Source organism: Erpetoichthys calabaricus, chromosome 3, assembly GCF_900747795.2.
Source record: "Erpetoichthys calabaricus chromosome 3, fErpCal1.3, whole genome shotgun sequence".
In the NCBI taxonomy this organism is placed as follows: Eukaryota; Metazoa; Chordata; class Cladistia; order Polypteriformes; family Polypteridae; genus Erpetoichthys; species Erpetoichthys calabaricus.
Genome location: NC_041396.2, coordinates 25,136,784 through 25,163,952, shown reverse-complemented (window position 1 = coordinate 25,163,952; position 27,169 = coordinate 25,136,784). Strand labels below are relative to the sequence as shown.

Below are 27,169 nucleotides of genomic sequence, written 5' to 3'. Positions count from 1 at the left end.
ACAGGTTTTTATTCTAACCCTATCCTTAATTAGTGCCCTTCTTTTTCTGCTAGTTAACCCCATCCATCCATTTTCCAACCCGCCAAATCCGAACACAGGGTCACGGGGGTCTGCTGGAGCCAATCCCAGCTAACACAGGGCACAAGGCAGGAACCAATCCCGGGCAGGGTGCCAACCCACCACAGGACACACACACACACACACACACACCAAGCACACACTAGGGCCAATTTAGGATCGCCAATCCACCTAACCGGCATGTCTTTGGACTGTGGGAGGAAACCCACGCAGACACGGGGAGAACATGCAAACTCCACGCAGGGAGGCTACTTAACTCGTATGCCTTAATTTTTATTGACTTACTGTTTAACATGCAGACCCCTTAATTGCTAGTTTTTTCCTTAATTAGCAGCCAAACAATACTGAAATACAAAATGGAGCCAACGCATGACCAGCTAACCTGCGTCTGTCACACAATATCTGCAAATGTGAAGGTCTCAGTAACGCTGATCTGCTCAGGTCCATAAAACATTTTCGTGGCCTTCTTAAAAGAAGAAAAGTAACAGCTTTGGAAATGTCTGCTGTGGCAGAATGAGAGCACCAACAAGCCATGGAATTGAATAACAGGTTTAATGAGCAAAATTAATTAACTTCTAGGAGGTGGTGGGACTTTGAGACCCCAACTTAGCTGATCATCTGTTGGCTCACATCGCATCTCATTTCTGTTTGGGTGCCATTTGAGGAAAATGTAAGCAGTTTAGAGAAGTGAATCTTAAAAAACAAGTCAATCAAAATGAAAGGAAAAGAAGTTAATTAATAGCAAAACCAGGTCAATAATTAAGAAAATTTTTAGGATGAAAACCTGCAGCCACCGTAGCCCTCCAGCACCAGAGCTGGAGTCCCCTGATCTACAGTATCAATCACTTATTAAGGTTACTGAAGTGTAACCCTGACTTCTGCCACTAGGTGGTGGTGGTGTTCTTTTTAAGTTGGGCCGATGTGTTGTGTACTGAGCTTAAAGAAGACTGGATGGCAGATATCTGATTTATTTGTTAGCCTAACATAACATTCTCATACCTGCTTAATGCAATTCAGGGTGGCAGGGGGCAAGTATGGGGGCATGGGCAGTACTTTGGCCCCTACAATGGACAGCCCTTTACCAGGTGCCAGTCCATCGTAGTGCCCATACATTCACTCACACTCAGACTGGGCCCAACTCTTGTGTCTTTGGGGACGCGGTAGAAATTTTTAAAAAAAGGGTCACATGCAGAGACCCCTTACGCTCAAACCCTACCTGTGCTACTTGTCTGTGTGGATGTTCCTGTTTTCCTGCTGGCCATAGTTTGGGACATGGTTAAGAAAAATGGAATCAAAGAGGTGTTGGGACATGGAAAGTTGATGGTGGAGCTCTGTGGTCCCCCGGCGTCTCAGCTCTGAGAGGGATCAAGCAGGTTCAGCAATGGACAGATGGATTAAAACACTAAGGATGCTGATATTATTTATTATATTTTAGTACATTATTTTATACATCCATCCATCCATTTTCCAACCTGCTGAATCTGAACACAGGGTCACGGGGGTCTGCTGGAGCCAGCACAGGGCACAAGGCAGGAACCAATGCCAGGCAGGGTGCCAACCCACCGCAGGACACACACACACACACACACACACCAAGCACACACTAGGGACAATTTAGAATCGCCAATCCACCTAACCAGTATGTCTTTGGACTGTGGGAGGAAACCCACGCAGACACGGGGAGAACAGGCAAACTCCACGCAGGGAGGACCTGGGAAGTGAACCCAGGTCCCCAGGTCTCTCAACTGCGAGGCAGCAGCGATACCCACTGTGCCACCATGCCACCCCATTTTATACAATACTTGATTTTATTTTCTGCGGAGGGCTGGCGCCCTGCCCGGGGTTTGTTTCCTGCCTTGCGCCCTGTGTTGGCTGGGATTGGCTCCAGAAGACCCCCATGACCCTGTAGTTAAGACATAGTGTGTTGGATAATAGATGGATGGATGGATGATTTAATTTTTTAAACAAGTCTTGTACTGTTATTGCAGTGTGCTGGCACCCTGCCCAGGGTTTGTTTCCTGCCTTGTGCCCTGTGTTGTCTGGGATTGGCTCCAGCAGACCCCCGTGACCCTGTGTTAGGATATAGCAGGTTGGACAATGACCGACTGACTGACTGTAATGTTATTTCGGTATTCATTGTTACAATATATGGAAAGCTGATTGAGCTGCCTTTTTATTAATAAAATGTGCTATATAATAATAATAAGTATCCATCCATCCATTATCCAACCAGCTATATTCTAACTACAGGATCATGGGGGTCTGCTGGAGCCAATCTCAGCCAACACAGGGCGCAAGGCAGGAAACAAACCCCGGGCAGGGTGCCAGCACACACACACACCAGGGACAATTTCGGATCGCCAATGCACCTCACCTGCATGTCTTTGGACTGTGGGAGGAAACCCACGCAAACACGGGGAGAACATGCAAACTCCACGCAGGGAGGACCCGGGAAGCAAACTCGGGTCTCCTAACTGCAACACAGCTGTGCTACCCATCATGCCGCCCATAACAATAATTATTATTATCAATAATAATAAAAAAAAGGGAAGGACTGAGTAGAGTCAGCTGCTCTGGTCCACAACATATTGTAGATTTGAAAACCAAAATGTACAAATCTAAGAAATGTCTGACTAGACAGGACTAGAGCACTAAGTGGCCTTCATCTATGGAGGAATATGTCAGACAAAATTAAATAAATAGACAAATAAATAAATGTAAGATACATAATAACAGAACGATACGTGAATATCCTGCTTCATGAAATATATATATACAGGGAGATTCACTCGAAAGAGGCCCCGAATATTCTTTAATAACTCTCGCTGGGACGAAGCAATCTGAACGAAACAACGTGCAGTGTGCTCCTCAGTGTATGGAGCTTGGAACAAGCCGGGATGCCCCTGTGTCAGAGCGATGAAGTAGGCGCTGAACAGTCATCGTGACGTTTAACCTCCATTTGCAAATTCTGGGTGCATACCACCCGTACCCCTTCTCTCAGTCACTCGACTTCTCATCAGGATGGTGGTGTGCAGTATTGAGCAGCACGTCTTCATGGTGCGAACCTATTGAGTCACTAATTCGTTTAAGCGATGTCAGAATCAACTGGATGATCGTGCGTTAGCAAAAGGTTACTTCCAGCAAGATGGAGTAACGTGTCACACATCGGCAAGGAGCATGACAGAAATGGGATTCTTCTTTGGCAACAGGGTCATTTCAAAGGGGTGGTCACCAGACCACCAGACTTCTTCCATTGGGGTACGCTCAAAGGAAAAGTCAATCGGGACAAGCCTCGCACTGTGGAAGATGTGAAGGAAAACATCCAACGTGCTGCGGTGGGCTGGCGCCCTGCCCGGGGTTTGTTTCCTGCCAAGCGCCCTGTGTTGGGTGGGATTGGCTCCAGCAGACCTCCGTGACCCTGTAGTTAGGGTATAGCGGGTTGGATATTGGATGGATGGACGGACATCTAACGTGAAATTGGTGCTCTTTCCCCGCGGGAGACGCCTGCTGATACGTTCAGGAACATGGAGCGACACATCGCAATGTGTCTGGCAGAAAACGGAAACGACTTCCAACTTCACGTGTAATGCAATCGATTACACATACGTCAAGGTACAGAGCGGATCTTTTTTGGTTCTGATTGCTTCATCCTAACGGGAGTTACAACAGAATATTTGGGGCCTCTTTTGAGTGAATCTATACATGTTGTGAAAACCAGGGGTGTTCTAGCTGCCCCATCCCATGACACAGACAGGCAGAGACGCAATTTCCCACACAACACACGTTTATTTGCAAAGGGAAAGCACGTCTGCCACGCTCCACACATCCGCACCACATATACAGTGCCTTCGTCTTTTCTTCTTCTCTCTGTCTTTCCTTTCCGCCTCCACTCTTCCTTGCAAACTTCATCCCTCTTCCTCCCTGAATGGAGTGAGGCGGCTCCTTTTATGTTGGCACTGGGTGTGTTCCAGGTGGCTCATTAATCAGGCCCGGACTCACTCCCGGGTTCGGTGAAAGCCCCAAGTAGGGCTCTGCAGCTCCCCCTGGCGGCCTCCATGGAACCCAACAGGGCTGTGCCAGACTCCAAATCCCGGCGGGCCCTGTGGAAATCCACGGCGCCACAGCTGCCAAAGAAGGGCTGCCCTCTAGCGTCACAGGGAAGACAGTGCCCTGCCAATGCCCTCTCCCCCAGTCCTTCCATCCAGCTGGTGTCCCGGCTGGGTAATGGCCATGGCCGCCTGTCACTATATACTGTATGTTTGTTTTTTTTGCTAATTCTTCACTTATGTATTTCAGTGAGGTCACACGTAATACGGCTTGAAATGGAAACTGTCATTTACCCGTCAGACTTGAGGGGCGGGGCTCTAGCGAGTACTGGGTTTTTGATTGGTGAGCCATCGGTTACGTGTGTATAAATCTTTGGCCATCATGCGCTCCCTGGCACATAAGCAGACACTTCAGATGTGGAGTCTCGAGAGGTTTAAAGGAGCCACTTCCTTCAGTCATTCCACTTTTTCTTGCACCAGCATCCATCATGGATGAGCACAATCGCAACTCTGAGCTGAGCTTTATCACCTCAGGAACTCTGTGGATCATAGGCACAGGGAGCAAAGTCACGACTGTGAGCGTCCCCTGTACCGACGATTCACCAATCAAAAGAGAGTACTCCCTAGAGCCCACCCTCTCAAATTTAATAGATGAACAACAACAACAACAACAACCAGATATATTCCTGCCGTACATTTTCAGATTAAGGGTGTATGTAGCTCACAGTGCTTTACAAGACATCAAAGGAGTAGTTACATTGTGGTAGAAATGTCACTGGAAATTTATTAAAGAGAGAACCTCTCTGAGTCCTGAACCAGGCAGGAGGAGACTTGTTCAATACGTCGTTAGACCCAAACATCACTCGGGCTGTAAAAACAGTGCGATAAGTGATAGTCCTGAGTGGCACTCGGGCAACTGTATAGACGAGGATCACCCGGGCTGTGAAACTGCCAAGAGCGTTAGTGCCGAGTGTTACCCGGGCAACAGTAGAGGCGTGTCTTGTGTAAGCGTCAGGCCCAAGTGTTACCCAGGCAACAGTACAGGTGTGTCTTGTGTAAGCATTACCCGGGCAACAGTACAGGTGTGTCTTGTGTAAGTGTCCGGCCCAAGCGTTACCCGGGCAACAGTACAGGCGTGCCTTGTGTAAGCGTTACCCGGGCAACAGTACAGGTGTGTCTTATGTAAGCATCAGGCCCGAGCGTTACCCGGGCAACAGTACAGGGGTGTCTTGTGTAAGCGTCCGGCCCAAGCGTTACCCGGGCAACAGTACAGGCGTGCCTTGTGTAAGCATTACCCGGGCAACAGTACAGGTGTGTCTTATGTAAGCATCAGGCCCGAGCGTTACCCGGGCAACAGTACAGGCGTGTCTTGTGTAAGAGTCAGGGACGAGCGTTACCCGGGCAACAGTACAGGCGTGCCTTGTGTAAGCATTACCCGGGCAACAGTACAGGTGTGTCTTATGTAAGCATCAGGCCTGAGCGTTACCCGGGCAACAGTACAGGGGTGTCTTGTGTAAGAGTCAGGGACGAGCGTTACCCGGGCAACAGTACAGGCGTGCCTTGTGTAAGCATTACCCGGGCAACAGTACAGGTGTGTCTTATGTAAGCATCAGGCCTGAGCGTAACCCGGGGCAACAGTACAGGGGTGTCTTGTGTAAGAGTCAGGGACGAGCGTTACCCGGGCAACAGTACAGGCGTGTCTTGTGTAAGCATCAGGCCCGAGCGTTACCCGGGCAACAGTACAGGCGTGTCTTGTGTAAGCGTTACCCGGGCAACAGTACAGGTGTGTCTTATGTAAGCATCAGGCCCGAGCGTTACCCGGGCAACAGTACAGGCATGCCTTGTGTAAGTGTTACCCGGGCAACAGTACAGGTGTGTCTTATGTAAGCGTCAGGCCCGAGCGTTACCCGGGCAACAGTACAGGCGTGTCTTGTGTAAGCGTCCGGCCCAAGCGTTACCCGGGCAACAGTACAGGCGTGTCTTGTGTAAGCGTCCGGCCCAAGCGTTACCCGGGCAACAGTACAGGCGTGCCTTGTGTAAGCATTACCCGGGCAACAGTACAGGGGTGTCTTGTGTAAGCATCAGGCCCGAGCGTTACCCGGGCAACAGTACAGGCGTGTCTTGTGTAAGCGTCAGGCCCGAGCGTTACCCGGGCAACAGTACAGGCATGTCTTGTGTAAGCGTTACCCAGGCAACAGTACAGGCGTGTCTTGTGTAAGCGTCCGGCCCAAGCGTTACCTGGGCAACAGTACAGGCGTGTCTTGTGTAAGCGTTACCCGGGCAACAGTAGAGGCGTGCCTTGTGTAAGCGTCAGGCCCGAGCGTTACCCGGGCAACAGTACAGGCATGTCTTGTGTAAGCGTTACTCAGGCAACAGTACAGGCGTGTCTTGTGTAAGCGTCTGGCCCAAGCGTTACCCGGGCAACAGTACAGGGGTGTCTTGTGTAAGAGTCAGGGACGAGCGTTACCCAGGCAACAGTACAGGCGTGTCTTGTGTAAGCGTCTGGCCCAAGCGTTACCCGGGCAACAGTACAGGGGTGTCTTGTGTAAGCATCAGGCCCGAGCATTACCCAGGCAACAGTACAGGCGTGTCTTGTGTAAGCATCAGGCCCGGGCAACAGTACAGGGGTGTCTTGTGTAAGAGTCAGGGACGAGCGTTACCCAGGCAACAGTACAGGCGTGTCTTGTGTAAGCGTCCGGCCCAAGCGTTACCTGGGCAACAGTACAGGCGTGTCTTGTGTAAGCGTTACCCGGGCAACAGTAGAGGCGTGCCTTGTGTAAGCGTCAGGCCCGAGCGTTACTCAGGCAACAGTACAGGCGTGTCTTGTGTAAGCATCTGGCCCAAGCGTTACCCGGGCAACAGTACAGGCATGTCTTGTGTAAGCGTTACCCAGGCAACAGTACAGGCGTGTCTTGTGTAAGCATCAGGCCCGAGCGTTACCCGGGCAACAGTACAGGGGCGTCATGTGTAAGAGTCAGGGACGAGCGTTACCCGGGCAACAGTGTAGACGTGTCTTCTCCTAGCATCTCATAAGAAACGCCTCTCATCAGCAGTGATGACGAAGTGAAGTGAGTCAGTGTGCAGGTAGTGGAATTGAAACAGTCAGTGAAACCGAAAATGATTATTCGAAAGTGACACGTGCAGTGTGCTCTTCATATTATTATTATTGTTATTTGTATCATTATTATACTTTCTACACTTCTGACTTTGTACTTTTAGTGTTTTGTACGTTTTAAAGTAGAACGATGAGATTTAATAAAAATACCGTTTTTTTTATCAAAAAATTATTTTTTTACATTTTTCTTTTTTTTTTTTTTTGGAGAAAAAATGTAACGCTAAGGAGGTGAATTATCTTTTCGTGAAGTGGGAGCCCCCTGACACAACAGTCTGCTAAGGGATGGCTCCACAGAAAGGTCACAGAGCAAAGACAGAGAGGCACACTTAGAGACAAGCCGAGCTGAATTAACGCTTAGACGACATGCAACCTTTACTCTGATTGGTTCGTTAACTTACACATCCAAATACATCCACAAAATAAAAGTCTCATTTCACTCCATTCTTGTCTTTCCCAATACTTTCCAATTCTTCTGAATTATTCTTTAATGTATGTGATATTGCCAAGTCTTATTGGGTACACGACAGTCAGCCACTTTGGAAACCGGCACCCAAATCCTTCTTGTTCTTTGTTGCCCACTTGACCTTCATCCGGTTTCCTGATACGCTTGAACGGGTTTACGACATTTATCAGCCCTTTCATACGAAGATGTGGAACACTTCATGCCCCAGGGGTCTTGTTCAGAAAGCAGACGCCACTTGAGACGGCCTTCCCCTCACCCAAAGGTCAATAAAACAGGTCCCTGATGTTAAGTCAGAAATGTGAAACCTACTTATATACCTAATCATAATTATTATGAAACAACCAAGTGGCATCCGCTTTCCGAACAAGAGCCCACCCCTAAATGACTATGTCACCCCCTAAGTATCATTTTTCTTCTACAGATATCTATACAGTGCATCCAGAAAGTATTCACATATGCACACATACCGCTTAGAATTAAAGCCAAAAAGTTCTATCTTGGTCTCATCAGACCAGAGAATCTTATTTCTCACCATCTCAGAGTCCTTCAGGTGTCTTTTAGCAAACTCCATGCGGGCTGTCATGTGTCTTGCACTGAGGTATGTGTGGAGACAACCAGGCACTGCTCATCACTTGTCCAATACAGTCCCCACAGTGAAGCATGGCGGTGGCAGCATCATGCTGTGGTGTTTTTCAGCTGCAGTGTCAGGACGACTGGTTGCGATCGAGAGAAAGATGAATGCGGCCAAGTACAGAGATATCCTGGACAAAAACCTTCTCCAGAGTGCTAAGGACCTCAGACTGGGCCGAAGGTTTACCTTCCAACAAGACAATGACCCTAAGCACACAGCTAAAATAACGAAGGAGTGGCTTCACAACAACTCTGTGACTGTTCTTGAATGGCCCAGCCAGAGCCCTGACTTAAACCCAATTGAGCATCTCTGGAGAGACCTAAAAATGGCTGTCCACCAACGTTTACCATCCAACCTGACAGAACTGGAGAGGATCTGCAAGGAGGAATGGCAGAGGATCCCCAAATCCAGGTGTGAAAAACTTGTTGCATCTTTCCCAAGAAGACTCATGGCTGTATTAGCTCAAAAGGGTGCTTCTACTAAATACTGAGCAAAGGGTCTGAATACTTAGGACCATGTGATATTTCAGTTTTTCTTTTTTAATAAATCTGCAACAATTTCAAAAATTCTTTTTTTTGTCTGTCAATATGGGGTGCTGTGTGTACATTAATGAGGGAAAAAATTAATTTAAATGATTTTAGCAAATGGCTGCAATATGACAAAGAGTGAAAAATTGAAGTGGGTCTGAATACTTTCCGTACCCACTGTATTTCTCCTTGTCCATTGCACACCAAGCTAATTGTTTTCCACCTGTGATCAGCTAGAATCATTCTAATTTGTTCAACTATTTCTGGAACATCCAAGTACTTGGAAGTGCAACTGGAAGCAAACGGTCAACTCTGAGTGGCAAGACCCTGTCAAAAGAGCTCAGGGATAAAGTAATGAAAAGGCACAAAAACAAAATCTCAAAAGGCCTCATCAATCCCTAGGAGCACACAGTAAAGTCCATAAAGCAGGAAGTGGAAAAGTGTGTGCTGTCCCTCCAAACTGGATGGAAGAGGAAACCAGTCAAAGAGACTATCAAGAGGCCTATGGCAACTTTAAACTTTGTGTGCATGTAACATGACTATCGTAAGTGCTCCACAAATGTGGCTTGTATTGGGAGGGTTGCAAGAAAGAAGCCACTCCACAAAAAAGTCCATATCGAGTCTTGTTGAGCTTTGCCAGAAGACACCTCGACGATTCAGAAGCCACATGGCAAAGGATGTTAGAATCAGAGACCAAAATCAAATTATTTGACCCCAACGCCAAGTTTATCTGGTGGAAAGCTAATACAGCTTACCATTCAAAGAACGCACCATACCTCCAGTAAAGCATGGAGGTGGTAACATCTGGTTTTGAGGGATTCTCTGCAGCAGGGCCTTGGGGTACTTATCATGAGAGAAGGAAAAAATGAATCCTTGAAGCATCTCAGTGATTCTGGTTAATTTAATTTTTTTCCCTCAACTGTTGCCATTTCTCTCTGCATTTGGCCGTTATAAGTTGCATTGTGTAAATAACGCTGCAGAAATATTTGTTGTGTGCGCAAATGTCTTCAATTCAGGCTGCAAAGAAACAAAATGTGAATATTCTGAAAAGGGGGGAATTCTTTTCTATACAAGCTGTATGAATGAACGAGGCTGTTCTCAAGATGGACCCACTTGGAGTCACCCCTCATCTTGATATCATCCCTCTATAACTGCACCAAGCATGCAAGCCAATTATAGCAACTAAATTGGTGGACTTTTCTCCGCCACAACAGTTACATTCAAGACAAACATTGCACACACACAGCACTTCCCATTTTTGATGGCAAGTATCACACCCCAAGAGAAGGGTTGGAACATCTGAATCCTCACTTGCAATAACAACTCAAAACACAAGTTGCAAAAGGCCAAACATTTTGTGCTTTTAATAATCAATTTAATGATATTGCTTTCTTTGTTGAGATTAGTTCCCCAAAAATTGCTTTTCTGTCAATTTGTGTGTACATCATATACAGTGGTGTGAAAAACTATTTGCCCCCTTCCTGATTTCTTATTCTTTTGCATGTTTGTCACACAAAATGTTTCTGATCATCAAACACATTTAACCATTAGTCAAATATAACACAAGTAAACACAAAATGCAGTTTTTAAATGATGGTTTTTATTATTTAGGGAGAAAAAAAATCCAAACCTACATGGCCCTGTGTGAAAAAGTAATTGCCCCCTTGTTAAAAAATAACCTAACTGTGGTGTATCACACCTGAGTTCAATTTCCGTAGCCACCCCCAGGCCTGATTACTGCCACACCTGTTTCAATCAAGAAATCACTTAAATAGGAGCTGCCTGACACAGAGAAGTAGACCTAAAGCACCTCAAAAGCTAGACATCATGCCAAGATCCAAAGAAATTCAGGAACAAATGAGAACAGAAGTCATTGAGATCTATCAGTCTGGTAAAGGTTATAAAGCCATTTCTAAAGCTTTGGGACTCCAGCGAACCACAGTGAGAGCCATTATCCACAAATGGCAAAAACATGGAACAGTGGTGAACCTTCCCAGGAGTGGCCGGCCGACCAAAATTACCCCAAGAGCGCAGAGACGACTCATCCGAGAGGTCACAAAAGACCCCAGGACAACGTCTAAAGAACTGCAGGCCTCACTTGCCTCAATTAAGGTCAGTGTTCACGACTCCACCATAAGAAAGAGACTGGGCAAAAACGGCCTGCATGGCAGATTTCCAAGACGCAAACCACTGTTAAGCAAAAAGAACATTAGGGTTCGTCTCAATTTTGCTAAGAAACATCTCAATGATTGCCAAGACTTTTGGGAAAATACCTTGTGGACTGATGAGTCAAAAGTTGAACTTTTTGGAAGGCAAATGTCCCGTTACATCTGGCGTAAAAGGAACACAGCATTTCAGAAAAAGAACATCATACCAACAGTAAAATATGGTGGTGGTAGTGTGATGGTCTGGGGTTGTTTTGCTGCTTCAGGACCTGGAAGGCTTGCTGTGATAGATGGAACCATGAATTCTACTGTCTACCAAAAAATCCTGAAGGAGAATGTCCGGCCATCTGTTCGTCAACTCAAGCTGAAGCGATCTTGGGTACTGCAACAGGACAATGACCCAAAACACACCAGCAAATCCACCTCTGAATGGCTGAAGAAAAACAAAATGAAGACTTTGGAGTGGCCTAGTCAAAGTCCTGACCTGAATCCAATTGAGATGCTATGGCATGACCTTAAAAAGGCGGTTCATGCTAGAAAACCCTCAAATAAAGCTGAATTACAACAATTTTGCAAAGATGAGTGGGCCAAAATTCCTCCAGAGCACTGTAACAGACTCATTGCAAGTTATCGCAAACGCTTGATTGCAGTTATTGCTGCTAAGGGTGGCCCAACCAGTTATTAGGTTCAGGGGGCAATTACTTTTTCACACAGGGCCATGTAGGTTTAGATTTTTTTTTCTCCCTAAATAATAAAAACCACCATTTACAAACTGCATTTTGTGTTTACTTGTGTTATATTTGACTAATGGTTAAATGTGTTTGATGATCAGGAAATCAGGAAGGGGGCAAATAGTTTTTCACACCACTGTATGACTGTGCAAGAAAGGGAAAATGCATCCACACAAAAACACAGATGACACACACACCAAACAAATATACGAAGGACTTCCTGAGGTACTTTATAAGAGGTGCACTGGTGGTCTTTAACAGGGTCACAAATTGAATAACCAAGGACTAAAGTTAGGGTTAGGGTTAGTCAAGGACTAACTAAAGGGCCAACCCCAAGGTCCAAAGGCTCAATACCTTAACCATTACACATATTTAAAAACAAAAACACTCACCATCTTGTATAAAATAAAGCATTTATTAGTTTCCGCACTGAAAAGCACCATTAACATTGCTTTACAAGGAGAACTCAGAAATTCCATACAGTCAATAGATAAAATATGACCATTTAAGCACAGATGGTACTTGAAATGAAAGTGTGCCATTTTTTAGCACACATGGTGGGGCAGTGCTTGGTGCAAACAGGACAAAGAAATAATAAAGACAAATTAGACAATAAAACAGTAAACAGATGTTACAAAAGACATTTAGAGTACAAGATCACAATACAAATAAAAAGGAAGACTGATTTAAACACAAAACAACAAACAGGGTATGTATCACATTACAAGAAACAAGAGAATAAAAGAGTAACAACATTTGTATTGTTAAATGCTGAACATACACTAACCTTTACAGAAAACAAGACTTCAAGAAAAATAATTTAGCTTAAAGCAAACTCGTACTTTGTTTACAAGTGAAAGACAGGTCAGTGTTTAATCACATGAAGCATTTTCCTCCAATACTGAATGTGGGACCACAAAGAAAATCAAGAGACAAGAAAACTTCAAAACGTGTGCTTTTCACTTTTTGTGTATCAAAAGGGGATGCCAATGTAAACTACAACCCACTCCGCTTTAGAGACTTCCTCTCCATTCTATATTTACAGTGCTCAGCATAAATGAGTACACCCCCTTTAAAAAGTACAAATTTAATCAGTAGCTCAATGAACAAAAGAACAATGTCCAAAATTTTCACAAGGCTGAGTTTTATTGAACACTTGTTAAACTCCATAACATGAAATTAAGGTTAATAATATAACTTAGATCACAAAATCTTCAGTTTCACTCAAATTGGTTGAAGCAAAAATGAATACACCCCGCAACAAAAACTACATCATCTAGTATTTTGTATGACCACCGTGATTCTTAAGGACAGCACCAAGTCTTCTAGGCATGGAATGAACAAGATGGCGACATATTACAACATCTATCCTTTTTCCATTCTTCAAGAATATCCTCTTTTAGAGCCTGGATGCTGGATGGAGAGTGATGCTCAACTTGTCGCTTCAGAATTCCCCACAGGTGTTCGATTGGGTTCAGATCAGGAGACATACTTGGCCATTCAATCACCTTCACCCTGTTCTTCTTCAGAAATGCAACAGTAGCTTTAGATGTGTGTTTTGGATCATTGTAGTGTTGGAAAAGTGCACAGACTGATGGCAGCAACTTCTCCTTCAGTATAGAGACAGTACATTGTTGAGTTCATGATACCATCAATGAAATGCAGCTCCCCAACACCAGCAGCACTCATGCAGCCCCACATAAGGACACTGCCACCACCATGTTTCACTGTAGGCACCATGCATTTTTCTTTGAAATCCTCACCTTTACGACGCCATATAGTTTAGTTCCAAAAACAGTGATCTTTGTCTCATCACTCCAGAGTTTAGAGTCCCAGTAGTCTTCATCTTTTTCAGCATGGGCCTTAGCAAATTCTAGGCGTGCTTTTTTGTGCATGGGTTTTAGGAGAGGCTTCCTTTGTGGACGATACCCATGCATGCCATTCCTCTGCAGTGTGCGCCATATTGTGTCACGGGAAACGGTCACTCCAGTTTGGCTTTCTACTGCTTTAGCTAACTGCAGTGAACTTGCATGGTGATTTTCTTCAACCCTTCTCATCAGAAGACGCTCCTGTCGAGATGTTAACTTCCGTGGACAGCCTGGACGTCTTTGTAAGATGGTTGCACTTCCATCTTTCTTAAATTTTCGGATCACTTTTGCTACAGTATTTTGACTGATATGTAAAGCTTTGCTGATCTTCTTGTAGCCCTCACCTTTTTTGTGTAAAGTAATGATTTCCTTTCTCAGATTTTTTGACATTTCTCTTCCACGTGGAGCCATTGCTGACAGCATGAAATGGGAAGGGCTTTTCTTTGTTAAGTAATGCCCTTTTATAGTCCCCTGTCTGCTGGACACCTCTTAAATGAATCATTAGACTCACCTGTGGTTGAATGCCTGTTAATTGGACTTTTGTAGTCTTAAGTGGGGCTTTTCTCCTAAGACTATAATTGGGGTCTACTCATTTTTGCTACATGGGCTTGAATGAATTTGTTAGGATAATCACTTTTTTGTGTGTGCAAATTAACAAATCATTGTTTGCAATCAATGGCCCACATTTGTGGGAGTATTTTGTAGTACAGTATCTCATAGACAATGTTGATACTGAAAGGAAACTAAAGGTTTTCTGACAAATGTAGTGGGGTGTACTCATTTATGCTGAGCACTGTATATACCAATAGTTGTGAACTACAGACAAAAATGATACTGTCTGTACCAAACTAACTTTAGTTCATTTGGGATTACAACTCTTTTCCAAAATTAGACTTCCTCTAGTGACTTGTGGGAAAAATATAATAAATTCTACACTGGAACACTGAAACTGTCCTTTAATCAATATAAAATGCTCTATATTTCATACAGAAAAAAAAAAAATTAAATTTACAATAGTGGAATCCACAAAATCATTTTGTAAAGCACCAATGTTTTAATGTCAAATGCAAATTACCTAAACCTGTGAAGACCAAATGAATCGAAAAAAACTGGTATAACCACGACTTCCATGTTTACTCTCTTTGGATATTGGTGTTTCCCCCATTTTAATGAAGTGGGACTCTCTAAAAAGACCAATCACAGCTCAAACTAGTACAACACCCACTTACTCTGCCTATTAAATCCAAATATATTATCAATTTGTACAAAGTGCATACCAAAAAAATCCACATAAGTTTGGCCCAAAACAGAAAACCAGCTACATTCCAAAGGCAACTCTTCAACAAAAACCTTCCACGTTTTTTTACCCTTTGGCTAAATCCAGTTACTGAAGTGTAAACAAATCTGCTCAACGAGAGGTCCTTTCTTTCGGCTAAATTAATCTCAGCCCTTATACAAAAATAACTTTGGCTCATCATTTAGCGTGCTTGAACACAGAAACTCAAGTGTTTTATTAATGGACCGATGCCAAAGGTGGCTGGGGGAACAAAAATCAGCAGAACACCTTCTTTCACAAGGGCCATCTTGTAATGTACCTAGTTACAGTGATGTCAAGTGAACGCTGCAAAAACAACATCAGGTGTCGCGATAAATAATTCCAATCCAGCTGTAGGAATGTGGCCAACATCAGAAAGCTTTACAGAAGTAAACATTCTAGCAACCTCCCTCCCTTTCTAAACATGAAAAGTTAAAACACTTTAGGTCACTTGTTTAGCTCTCCTCTGGACATTACCAAAGGGCGTAGTTTTAACTGTACATTTGTGAAATCTTCACTTTAACCCATCAAAAAAATCCAGGACAACAGTTATGCTTCTTTAAATCCAAACAATAAAAATTAAGGTGAAGAGAATGGGTGTTTCTGTATTTACAATCAGGAGAGTTAAACAAGCGTTTATTTATATAATCTGCAAGAAAAAAAAAAGACAAGTGACATGGCACTTGCAGTACTGCCAATGAACTGTCCTCAACATGCCTTTCTTGATAGTTCCAATCTAGGAGTTAACGAAAGCAGGAAGGTAGACCAGGAGTGATCCATTCTCATTTTAAGAGAAAAATATTTAAGCTGCTGACTAGCAGTCCAACCTTTGAACAAGGAAAGGCCATTACAAAAAAATCCTCATTGAGGTATAAAAAGGCCTGCGTTCCCAAATGATGGGAACATGCCTCAGTGATCTACTGAATGACAGTATTTAAAGGTTTTCTCCCAAATTTGAGTGTGGTGAAGGATCACCGACACGCAAAGTGCCCTGTTGCTACTTTTATCAACGTACCGTCTGCTTATTCACAGATCTCTGCCAGCCAAAATTTGATGACCTTGTTTCCCTACCCTTTAGATGTAAATTAAAGAGGTAAAGATCTTGGCATGGGCCAGACCATGCCAGGCAGATGACAAGCATGGTCAAGAGATTAAGGATTACTTCAGAAATGTCCCAGACAAAATGCCATAAAAAAATGACACGAGAATAGTGCCAACATTACTCTCCCAACACTCTTTGCATTGGTCATTCCAAAGCATCACCTGTTAAGATTCTGAAACCAACAAGAACTTAAACCATTAAAAGGTAGATGACTAATAGCTGCCAAAAGCTTTTGGTTCCTTGCAAAAGGTTCCAGCATTTTTCATACTAATTTCATGACTTGACTGCTTGTTATTTCTAAGATGTAAACTGCTGGAATGATGGCATCTACGATGAGTAAAGGTTGAATGGTGTGTATCCCAGTACAAACTCTCCAACTCCAACAAAGTAAACAACTTGTGCAATACCAAACAGTGGAGCAATGACTAGGGCTCGGCAGCTTGCTCCCTTCAAAAATGCAGAAGGACCTTCTTTATGCCAGATTTTCCTAAAATGAAATAAAAAGAACATTACACATATATACACATATATATACATACATACATTATATATATATATATATATTTTTGCAGTAAGGAGACTGTGGAAGATTGTGGGTTCGCTTCCCGGTTCCTCCCTGTGTGGATAGCGATTTGAGTACTGAGAAAAGCGCTATATAAATGTAATGAATTATTATTATTATTATTATTATATATATATATAATATATATATATATATATACACACACATACATAATTTTATATGTATATATATACACATACATATACACACACACATTATATATACACACACATACATAAATATATATAAAAAAATCTAAAACTTAAGATTCATCCACCCACTTCCAAAAACATTGAAGGACAGTGTCTACATTTGCTGTACTGGGTACAAGTTGGGAATTAATCTGGAAGGGGCACCAATAAAACAACTGGGCACATTCCTTAATACAGATTCAGTGTAGAGCTCAGAGTTAACTAACGTATAAATCTTGATTGCAGGAGAAAAACTAGAAAACACTTAGGAAGAAAAAAACAACACAACACTAGACTCTGCAGAGGGTGAGGGTGGGTGTGAAGCAAACATGCAATCAAGAAAAGCGCTATATAAATGTAATGAATGAATTATTATTATTATTTCGACCTGACGGGGCAGCAGATGTAACCACTGATAAGGCTACAAAAATTAACACTACTCTTCTAAACCTACATATACTTTAAATTCTACACCCATAAAAAAAGAAAAACTGTTACCTGACACAATCAATTATTCCATTGTAGGTTTCTTCATTGGCTCCTTTCTGAAGGGACTGCAGTCTGGTCTTGATCACTGTAATAAACAGTATGATTCATTTATGAAATTTTGCTAAAAAAAATAAAATCAGGTCAAAGTGCTTTACACATTGATAGCTGAAGAGTGTAAAAAAAGCAAGTGGGTAGTTATTTGTAAATGATTAAGACAGTAGAAATAAGAATATAACCATTTTAAAAATATTAGGCAAAAAAAAAAATTAAGATATTCCAATGCAAAAGAAATCCATTAAAATGCTTGGTTTAGGTTCACCTCTCTCAAATTTAACATGCTGCACAAAAATTCATTCCTTTAATTTCTGCTTGCATATTTATCATCAAAAGACTCCCATGTACTTCATTTTTTTTTCTAAATAAAAACTGGCCCACTCTACAAATATTGAGCAACATGACGCAAAAATAAGTACAATATTAAAGACAGCTGAACTGTGCCTATCCACACCTTAATATTAAAATTTCATTTCTAAACAGCAGCATTGTATCATGTACATCATCTGTCCCTGCTGCAGTTTTAGTAGGGCTTGTCGCAGTGGGACTTGTCAGAATGCACTCCACTCCCCTACATTCCCCAACAATATATCACTGACAGACAGGCAGCCACCGCTAAATGCATATATGGAAATCCTACAGCAGCTTAAATTCTATTGGCTAAGCTTTCATTCTGGCACACACACATTACTACAGCTTTAAGAGATGTAAGTTGAGTTCTGATAAACTGAAAAATGAAAGATAACCTGATATTTAGAAATCTGAAAATAATTGTGTATAAATATGTAAAACTAAAAAAAAAAAAAAAAATTTTTTTTACTACATTTAAAATAGGCCAAGTAAAATGGCCCTGTTCCTATATACTTACCATCACAAGGGTTGACTGCAACAGCAGCTGTAGACCCAGCAATACAGCCTGCAAGGAATGAATGGTAAAATGGAGCATTCTCTTCAGGTGACGGCTGCCCCAGTCGGTTAATATGTGCAAAGAGTGGGAAGTAAACCACAGAGAATGGCACATCTCTGCAGAGAGAAATGTTAACAGTGAAACCAACAAGCAATTCAAATGGAGTGCACTTGAAATTAAAACCCTCTTTCAAGAAGGGATGCCAGAGTGCACTTAAAGCTTTTTTTTTAATGTTCTATTAAAATAAAGCTAAACTGACCTCAGAAGTGTGGCTCCTAGGCCTTTGTAAAGGCCACGAACTCCTTGAGTGCGCAGCAACTCTTGAGCTATCTCTGTGGCAGATACTTTCCTAGTGATGGTAACTGGACTTACATTGTATGACCTACAATGTACTGCAGTGGCAGCTGCTAGTTTTGTGCAGGGAATCATTGTTGCTTTCACTCTCTGCTGGGCAGCTGAAAAACAGAAAAAGGAGGAAAAAAAAAAGATGAAAAGAACAGCCCTTTCATTTTCAATATTTGACAACTCTTACAGAATGGTTTGTACAGATGGTTCAGTGAAATGCAATTAAATACTGAAAAGTTATTTTAAAATGCATACTCTCAACTAAACAAAATCCCCAGAAAGGAAGACAGACCCAGTTAACACTGCACACTTACCAAGTCTCCCAGCATCCTGAAGCTGAATCTTCAGCATCTCCATGGGAGTGGTTATAATCACTTGACATGTCCCTGCACCACAGCCTGCCAACATCTCTTTAAAGACATTAAGTCCCTTCCTGTAATACAATTAAGAAAAGTGTTATACTTGTACATTACCTTTGTCTAATAAAGTATTACAAGATTATGATTGGTCAATACATTTTCATTCATATTCACTAGTTGTGCAGACACTCACCCATCCTTGCTGAGATGGAAACGAAAGAAGTCATTAGCAGCAAGTTTTATAGCCTTTTCAGGAGTGACAAGGGTCAAGTTAACTGCAGCACCTAAAATGCAAAAACAAGACATTCAGACACAGCCAATCTATGGTGTGAAAAATAAGACTATTCACAAGTTACCATAATAATAAAAAAGCCAGAATCCCCACAGCTGGTATATATTAGGTAATTCTTAGTCAACTTAATGTGCGTAACATAAACAGGAGTTTAATAAAACAAAAGAAAAAAAAAATCACTATATTTTCAAGTGTTTTTTTTCTTACTTAGGAAATATATGAAATGCATTTAAAAAATAAAATTACTGAAACAAAAAAAAAAAACTGTCCTCATTGAAAATTTAAGTAGTTTCTTGCAACAGAACTGCTACAAGGTCTAAGTTCAATTACAACTGGGGGATTCTGTTCAGTAACTATTTTTTTAGAAATCCAAAATAAATTACAAGTGAACAATTCTATATAATGAAAGAAGAAATGAAGAGAGAGATTCAAAAGAGACAAAGCAGAAAAGAACAGGAATGTGCCAGACAGTAAAGGGTTAGTCTTTCGTGATTTATTTTTCCAGTTAAATGCATAAGACAGCTGGCCCCCAAGTAAGGCAAGCTTTTGTTTGTATTTCAATACATTAAATTGCTACAATTTCAAAATTTACTGTCAATTCAGTTAAGATGGACTTCAAACTTTACTGTGGTTTTAAAGTTTTAGTCACCAAAGTTATTCCAAGGTATACTTAATTATGCATTCTGATTTGACAGAGCATAAAGAGTCAGAAGATCATGCCTGACATCAGCAATATATATATATCATAATTTAATACTTCAGTATTGTCTATTAATTCAGAAACTGAATTTTCAAATAAAAAAAAAATGCCAATAAAGTCCAAGAATAATTTAGGAGGAGGAGGTTGGGAGCACACGCTGATACAGCGCATCGCCGGACCCACCACATGACAGATCAACTCAGGATCTCAGATTAGAGTGCAGCCATGCAACGAGTGACACCTCAGCACCACACTAGTTCAGATTGAACAGAGGTCAAATTGTAGGGGGGGGATGACAGAAACACACAAACAGTGGCAGAATTAATTAAGGCATTAAAAAAATTAAAGAAAAAAAGATCCAAGAACAAGAAATATACAGTGAGAATGAAGTGACAAATGAAAGACACTTATTGTGAGTGAGATCAAGAAAGAAAAATGAATGACCCTGGCTAAAAAAAAGAGTAGTAAGGAATTTAAAGCAAATTATACAAGTTAAGAAAATTGAGCCTAGTTACAATGGTGAGAGGTACTGTAAGAACCATTTAATGATTTGCCTCCAGCGTGGCTGCGCCACATCGGCTAGCCCTCAAAATCCACGGGGAACGTCTGCAATATGAAAAACACAGATGCAGCAAAAAACAGCATTCCTGTAGTTACAGCACTGGACACGGATATAGACACTGGACTTTCTTGCATCAATCTAAAAGCGCTCTAACACATAAATTAAAATTACAGGTCAGAACATATGTAAAGTTTGCATTTCAAGGAGATAAGCAACAAAGTGTGTTGCTTAAAGACAAAATGGAAGGCAGTTATTTCACTCAAAATTCAGCATACAAGGATCTCCTTGGAAAACACACTTTACCATCTTTTTGCAACAATGTCCAGTTTTTATGTTCCATCTTAAATATACCCTTACTAACATCTGACAGGAACAACTTTCATAAATGATCACCTCTCCTTCTCTCATTTGTTTTAATATGTTAAAAAAAATCATGCACAAAATATATTTAGGAAAAAATGTTTCTGTGGTTGTTTTACATTTACAAAACTTTCCACATTTGGCTTAATTTATTATTATATTTTTTATAGCTAATATTAAAAATATGGCTTTGGTATCAGTATTAAGAAAATGTGATTTTCAGAATGAGAATGTCCGACATTATTCCTACTTGTACTAGCTAGTAATATAATACAAAAATTTTAGTCAATGTTTGAAGTAGTTATTCCAAATAATGTAATCACTACAGTGAATGGTTTGTTAGCAAATGAAGCCATAGCAAGCAATCACTGATCACAATTTTATGGAGAGGGGCCCAATTTAATCTTGAGCCTCTGCGTTATACAACTGTCTCTAGTCTCCTTCACATTGTATACAACAGCTACACCTAGCTCAAAAAAACTTTTGTCTACTTGGTTCAAGTGCTTAAAATAAGTATCTTTTTTCCTTACCTCTATACATTCCAAAATAACCCTCAGATCGCACCGTCTTAACCAAGCAGTCCATCCTGAAAGACAAATTTAAAACTGTCAGCATGTTCAATGAATTTAAAACTCTCTGAACCTAAATGCCTTGTTTTGCTTTGAGATGGCAGACACCCACACAGCCCACCACCCACCATCCCCCAAAACGGAAAATCAGGTGTTCATACAATTGTTGAAAACACACATGGCCAATTATCTTCAAAAGGCTACATACACATTTCAAAAGTGCTGCATTACACATCAACAAAGGGCAACACCATCACAATCCTAAGTACCATTGTTAACAAATTCCACACAGCTTAGTCACAATAGCATGTGACAGAGGGATCATCATTCTGATTCACAAACTGGCATTACAAAAAAATAAACAGACGCAGGGACTTTAGAGAAACATCTCAAAATAAACACGCCAAATTTATCATAATGTTTTGGTAACAACTCCTTCCACATTACATAAGCAAACAGCAGCTATTCTACAAATTAAATGAAAGAAGGAGCATCACCTTTATGTAAGAAGGTGATGCAAAATGTGAGACTAGGCAGCAGTATACAAAAATGTCAATTTAGAATTTCATACTTAAATACTCAGGAATATTTGGTTATACTGAAAAAAAGCTTCTGTCCCAATTTAACAATAACAGAACCTCTAGTGAAGCAATGTTAATAATGCACAATAGTCTCTAGCTGCTGCAATTTAAAAATGTAATTCTTTGAAGTGCCAAGATACAAAACGTTTTGAAATGCTTATTTCAGATACATTATAATCAAGTTCACATACATGCTCTTGTAGAGCTGCTGGCCAGCCCTCTGGTTCTGCAGTCTGGTTTTTGCCAAATCAATAGGGAACACGCAAGTTACTCCCACAATTCCAGCAAAACCTCCATTGATAAGCTTAGCTGGAAGACTGCAAAAAAGAAATAAATATTTACACAAAGGCAAATCACACAAGAAATTGCATTAATTCAAACCTCTTTACATGAAAAAATCAGTTTGCATGTACTGCTTTTCCCATTAAGGTGAAGAACAGCATTGGAAGGTTACATTCATGATTTTGAGGGGAGCAATGGGATTTGAGCCGGAGACCCTGTAATTCCAACCCTAATTCTTATTAGTGTACAATTAAATACCACCTCCATAAAAATAATTTTAACATCTCCAATTGTTGCTCATGAACAGGATCAACGTTTAAGTAGAAAGTGTAATTTAAAAATTGAATTGCTTTTTAAAAACTACATGATTTCAATTTGGTTTCTAGTTTAATGAAGCAAAAAAATATTTTGGTTGAATTTAAATTGCCAGCAACATTATAATGTCACTCTAAGTGGCTAGAAGCCCCCATGTAATCAATATCCTGAAAACCAAGATATACTTTTAAAGTTAAATGTAGTAAAAACCCATGATTCATAAAAAAGAAAAAGTCTCCCTATATACTCGTCATATTCACTTGCTCCTTTTGGAAGTAGTTCTGCCATGCTGACATGGTAGGTGAAATAAAGGGTTACACATACTTTTATTTAATGCCACATGTTGCTTATCATCAGTTCAAATTTCCAACCTGATTAATGCAATAATATAATCTCTTGAATGGAGAAGTTTGGCAAGATGATGCATACTCCATCAGCAGGAATACACACCTGCACGGACTGAAACTAGGCCAATTTTTTCTCTTTACCCAAAGAACTGTTAATCTTATCATTGTTAATAAGAAAACAATGTTGCAAAATCTAAACTTGGCGAAAATGTGCAGGCAATTTTTGAGATTCTGGTTCAAGTTCTTCCCCCCTGAGAGAATACTCTCTGGCTTAAGTAGAGAAAGACTGCTGATTCCAACTGTAATTAGAGCTCCAGGGTCTACCATGATCAGCTGCTAAGGGAAGATTTGATCCCTCTGGTGGGGGAGCAGAAAATGTAGACATGATGGAAATTAATTAGCTGTGCAGACTAGATAATGGCAGGCATTATGTTTTTCAAAAATAAAAATATGAAAAACACCCTATGCCAAGTTCATAGCAATTCGATTATTGCTATCCACTCAACAGGGTGTGTGCCATGAATCGAACAGTTCACTTAAAAACTTTACATACTTCAAAATTATGCCAAGCCCTTCTGAATACTGTTCACATTAAATGCATAACATGAAAATATTACTGAGATGTTTTGCTAATAATTCATGTAAAAGAAAAATCAAAAGATGGGAAAAGAATTAAAATGCAATATTTGAATCAAGACTTTTTAAAATATGCTTTATTATAATTTCAATGAGTTTAAAAGTTTTTTTATGTTTGGAATTACAGACCTAGAAAACAAAATATTATGAAGTCCCATATATTTCCTGGACCCTTCAAACAAATGCAAGCAGTAAAAGTAAATGTTTCAATTGGGTAAAGAGGAGCTTAAAACACTAACCTGATTTGCTGATTTGCCATCTTTTCTCTTTTTTTCTTAATTTGTTTTCAAGTTTCACAAAAAGCAATGGATCCGATTTTTTTTTAAATAAATATTTACAAAAGACAACAATAATAAAAAAAAATCTTCTGAAATGCTTTGGTCACTGGTGTTGGAGAGTTGCCTGTGGAGTGCAGCCGTTGGGAGATGTTGAATCCCAAGAAGTCTCTGTGGAAATGACAGATGGGGAGGAGAGACACAAGAATTTATCAACAGGTCAGCTCCGCCCACCTCCTAGGATTAAATTTAGTTGCTTCAATACAAAACCCACCCCTCCTGAAACCTATCACTTTTGTCAATTTAGTCAAGTCATGGGTGCATAATTTAAACTGAGCACGATTTCATCAGATTTGGTACACATGAAAATATTCAATAAACTTGCCTCCAATAATATCTGTTGTAAATCAAATGTAATGTTTCAAGCAAAATAAATTACAGGGCATCTTTAAAAACAGAAGAGGGGATTCAAAAACTTGAGAACCGGAGGGTGTATTATTAATTTTAAGAACCATGCTCGTTAAGGACTAAAGAATGTGTGAGCTGAGCAACACTAACACAACTCATGTGACTTGAACCTTACAGCCCTAGAGATATGTGTATGTTATCAAGTAGCAACAAGTTATTTTAAGCTCTCAAGTTATAACTGAATTACATTAGTTGCTGATTTTAGCTACCCCAGTCACTCCAAACCCCATTTTTAGAATGCAAATTTTAAATTTTTTGGCACAGTTCACTCGGGTCTGTATTTTTTAGTATAAACCATCAAATGGGTAAAGGAAAGTTATTGCCAGGCAGATGAATACATAGATGATTAAAAAAAATTAAAAATTCTTGAATACCACACATTAATCATGTTCATTTAGTAATAAAGGCTGACTTTAAACCTCCTCAGTAAGTTAATATGTACCTAGTGGAAACCTTGGCAGTAACTTGTGAGGGAACTGTGTTTGCCTGTAAGCTTTATGCTATTCAAATTTCTGAAAGTATTTGTTGGAACAATATTACTGATGCCTTTATTGATACTTTGTAATATCCTAAATATTAAATTACAAAGTCTACAAAAGGTATTCAAGTAGGAGAGAATCAAACAATGCCGAACAAGATTTAAAAAACACTATGTTTTTTGTGATGTGGCACTACAAAAGATTCTAAACGTTTCCAGATAACTCTAGAACTCATCCTCCCACTCTCATAAACCAATCAGCGCCTAGCCTTTAGGGCGAGGATTACATCAGCCTTTCAAGAAGCTTTTACCCCCCAAAAAATCCTTTCTGACTTTAAAATCTTAACGGGTTTTGAAAGGAGTTGTAAAATCAAGACTACATTATATATAAAACGTGTAAAATGTATTTTACAATGCTGATACTTTTCTTTAGAGCCGATACTGGCAATTTATTTCATTTTCTGCACAGACATAAAATCTTAGAAGAGGTTTACATTCTTAAAGTGGATGTTTACAAACAAGGATCTAATAAATTAACTATTGTACTTTGAAAACGTTACACTGATACTTTAGTTTTTATCCTTCCAAACTTAAAAACAGGGGCATCCAGAAAAAGTGTCATTATTTCTCCGCCGGTATTGTACAAAATTCACAGTACACAGCTAACGTTTTTCGCCCAAAATGTACACATATACCTATCCGATCGTTTATCTGCGTTCCGTCATTTAAGGCAAATGTTTTCATTTACGTTTACTTGCTGGGCTGACAGCTTTATTCAAGACGTCCTACAACATTTGAAATACAATGAAATATCCCCCCACCCCCCCAATTATCCCCCAAGCAGGTATGGTGACCTGCTCATAGCCTCGCAGTTTTCAGTAGCGGCGTTTGAACCCACTGCCTTAGGGTTGAAAGTCCAAAACCTTAACCACTACGCCACCCTGCAGACTGCCATATTACACCGTTACTGGGCTGCACACACAAACCAGACTCTGCTTCAATATTCACCCGATGAGATTTTGCCTACTGCAATAACCATGTCTAATAAAAATGAATAGTTGCAATAAAACCTGACATGAAAAGACCGATTGTTACAGGAAGCAAAAAAGCGCCATTTTCAAGTCAATATCCGTTAATATTGAAAAGAGGTACAAGTTCAGTTACTTCCTTTATAAAATGACATCCACTTCCATTTTACAACTACACGGATATGTACACACATGTAAAACCAAGCAATAAATAAACACAAACAGAGATAAATGAATCTACATTTTTAAAGATACAAATTCCATTTATAAACCTATTCAACAAACGTATTATACACACGGAACCTACAATCAAAAGGGCCCCAGACTAATAGACGGTTAGTTCATAATTCTGCAAATCAATTCGCTTCCATTCTTAGTTGGGCTAATTTTTCTTTTTTTTATGTTTATAAACTAGCAGCCATTTTTTAGACTACATAATGTAATGGTGCACATTTTTTTGCAAAATAATATTCAAGTTTATAGGAGCTATTTGACATGATTTTAGTTTCATTACGAAAATTAACTGAAAAAGAAAAAAAAATCAGCCTCGTGTTACAAGAATTTTGAGCAACACGTAAATAAACACTACGATTAAACTTACCTTTATACAAATATAAATATGAAAATGAAAATATATATACTGATGATTTCAACTTGGGGCTTGCTGCTCTTCACCGACACCTCCGAATCATAGAGCTCGATTGACCAGATTCTGGAATTTTCCACTCAACTTGCTTAACAGTGGGTGGAGTATAGAAGAAAGCACCACCCATTTTCCGTAATCTCATTGATCGCGTTAGAGCTTCTCAATTTCTATTGGCTAAGGTCGTGTGATGGGCACTCCTACCCTTCCCCCCACTGTAGTAGACACTAAGGGGCGAGACTGAGCGACTCGCCTATCGCCCTTTGCAGGACTCGACTGGCCTTTGCGGAAGGTCTGAGACCGACTTGAACTTTCCGAAGTCCATTGTCTTGACTAGCTTTTTAAAATTTTCCCTAATCGAGAAGTTTTATATTTATTCCTTTTAATTCAAATGCATTTTTGCAGTATTTTTAAACTTAATAATAATAATAATGCATTTTATTTATATAGCGCCTTTCCCATGCTCAATACACTTAAACTTATCATTTAAAAGCGCAGTAAATGTTTATAGCTGTTTTTAATCGAGTTTCTTTTCCTTAGAACATATGGAATTTAATAGACAATTAGATCAAAATAATTATAAGGTTTATAGGGTGACATGATCAGTGTACCCTGAAATTCATACTTGCATGTGCTAACGAACAAGCAACACATCACCTTTCTTAACAAGACAGTAAAAATGAAT

At 40.5% G+C, this 27,169-nt stretch overlaps 1 protein-coding gene across 7 annotated transcripts in view; it reads right to left on the bottom strand.

Moving 5' to 3' along the window:
- Positions 1 to 12,152: 12,152 nt before the first annotated feature.
- Positions 12,153 to 27,169, bottom strand: part of slc25a55a (solute carrier family 25 member 55a) — a 640,168-nt gene continuing 625,151 nt past the window's right edge. For 3 of the 7 annotated variants that reach the window (XM_051924474.1, XM_051924472.1, XM_051924473.1), the window contains exons 2-8: positions 20,456 to 20,786; positions 19,142 to 19,232; positions 18,904 to 19,022; positions 18,504 to 18,699; positions 18,206 to 18,360; positions 17,293 to 17,368; positions 12,153 to 16,528 (exon numbers count right to left, since the gene is read on the bottom strand). In XM_051924474.1, coding sequence (XP_051780434.1) covers positions 16,369 to 16,528; positions 17,293 to 17,368; positions 18,206 to 18,360; positions 18,504 to 18,699; positions 18,904 to 19,022; positions 19,142 to 19,232; positions 20,456 to 20,516 — 858 coding nt within the window. In that variant the 5' untranslated portion in view covers positions 20,517 to 20,786 and the 3' untranslated portion in view covers positions 12,153 to 16,368. Of the gene's footprint in view, positions 16,529 to 17,292; positions 17,369 to 18,205; positions 18,361 to 18,503; positions 18,700 to 18,903; positions 19,023 to 19,141; positions 19,233 to 20,455; positions 21,449 to 22,203; positions 22,330 to 23,831; positions 24,039 to 26,442; positions 26,557 to 27,169 lie in introns of those variants that run through there. The other 4 variants (XM_028796490.2, XM_051924470.1, XM_051924475.1 and 1 more) reach the window with 4 other exon arrangements.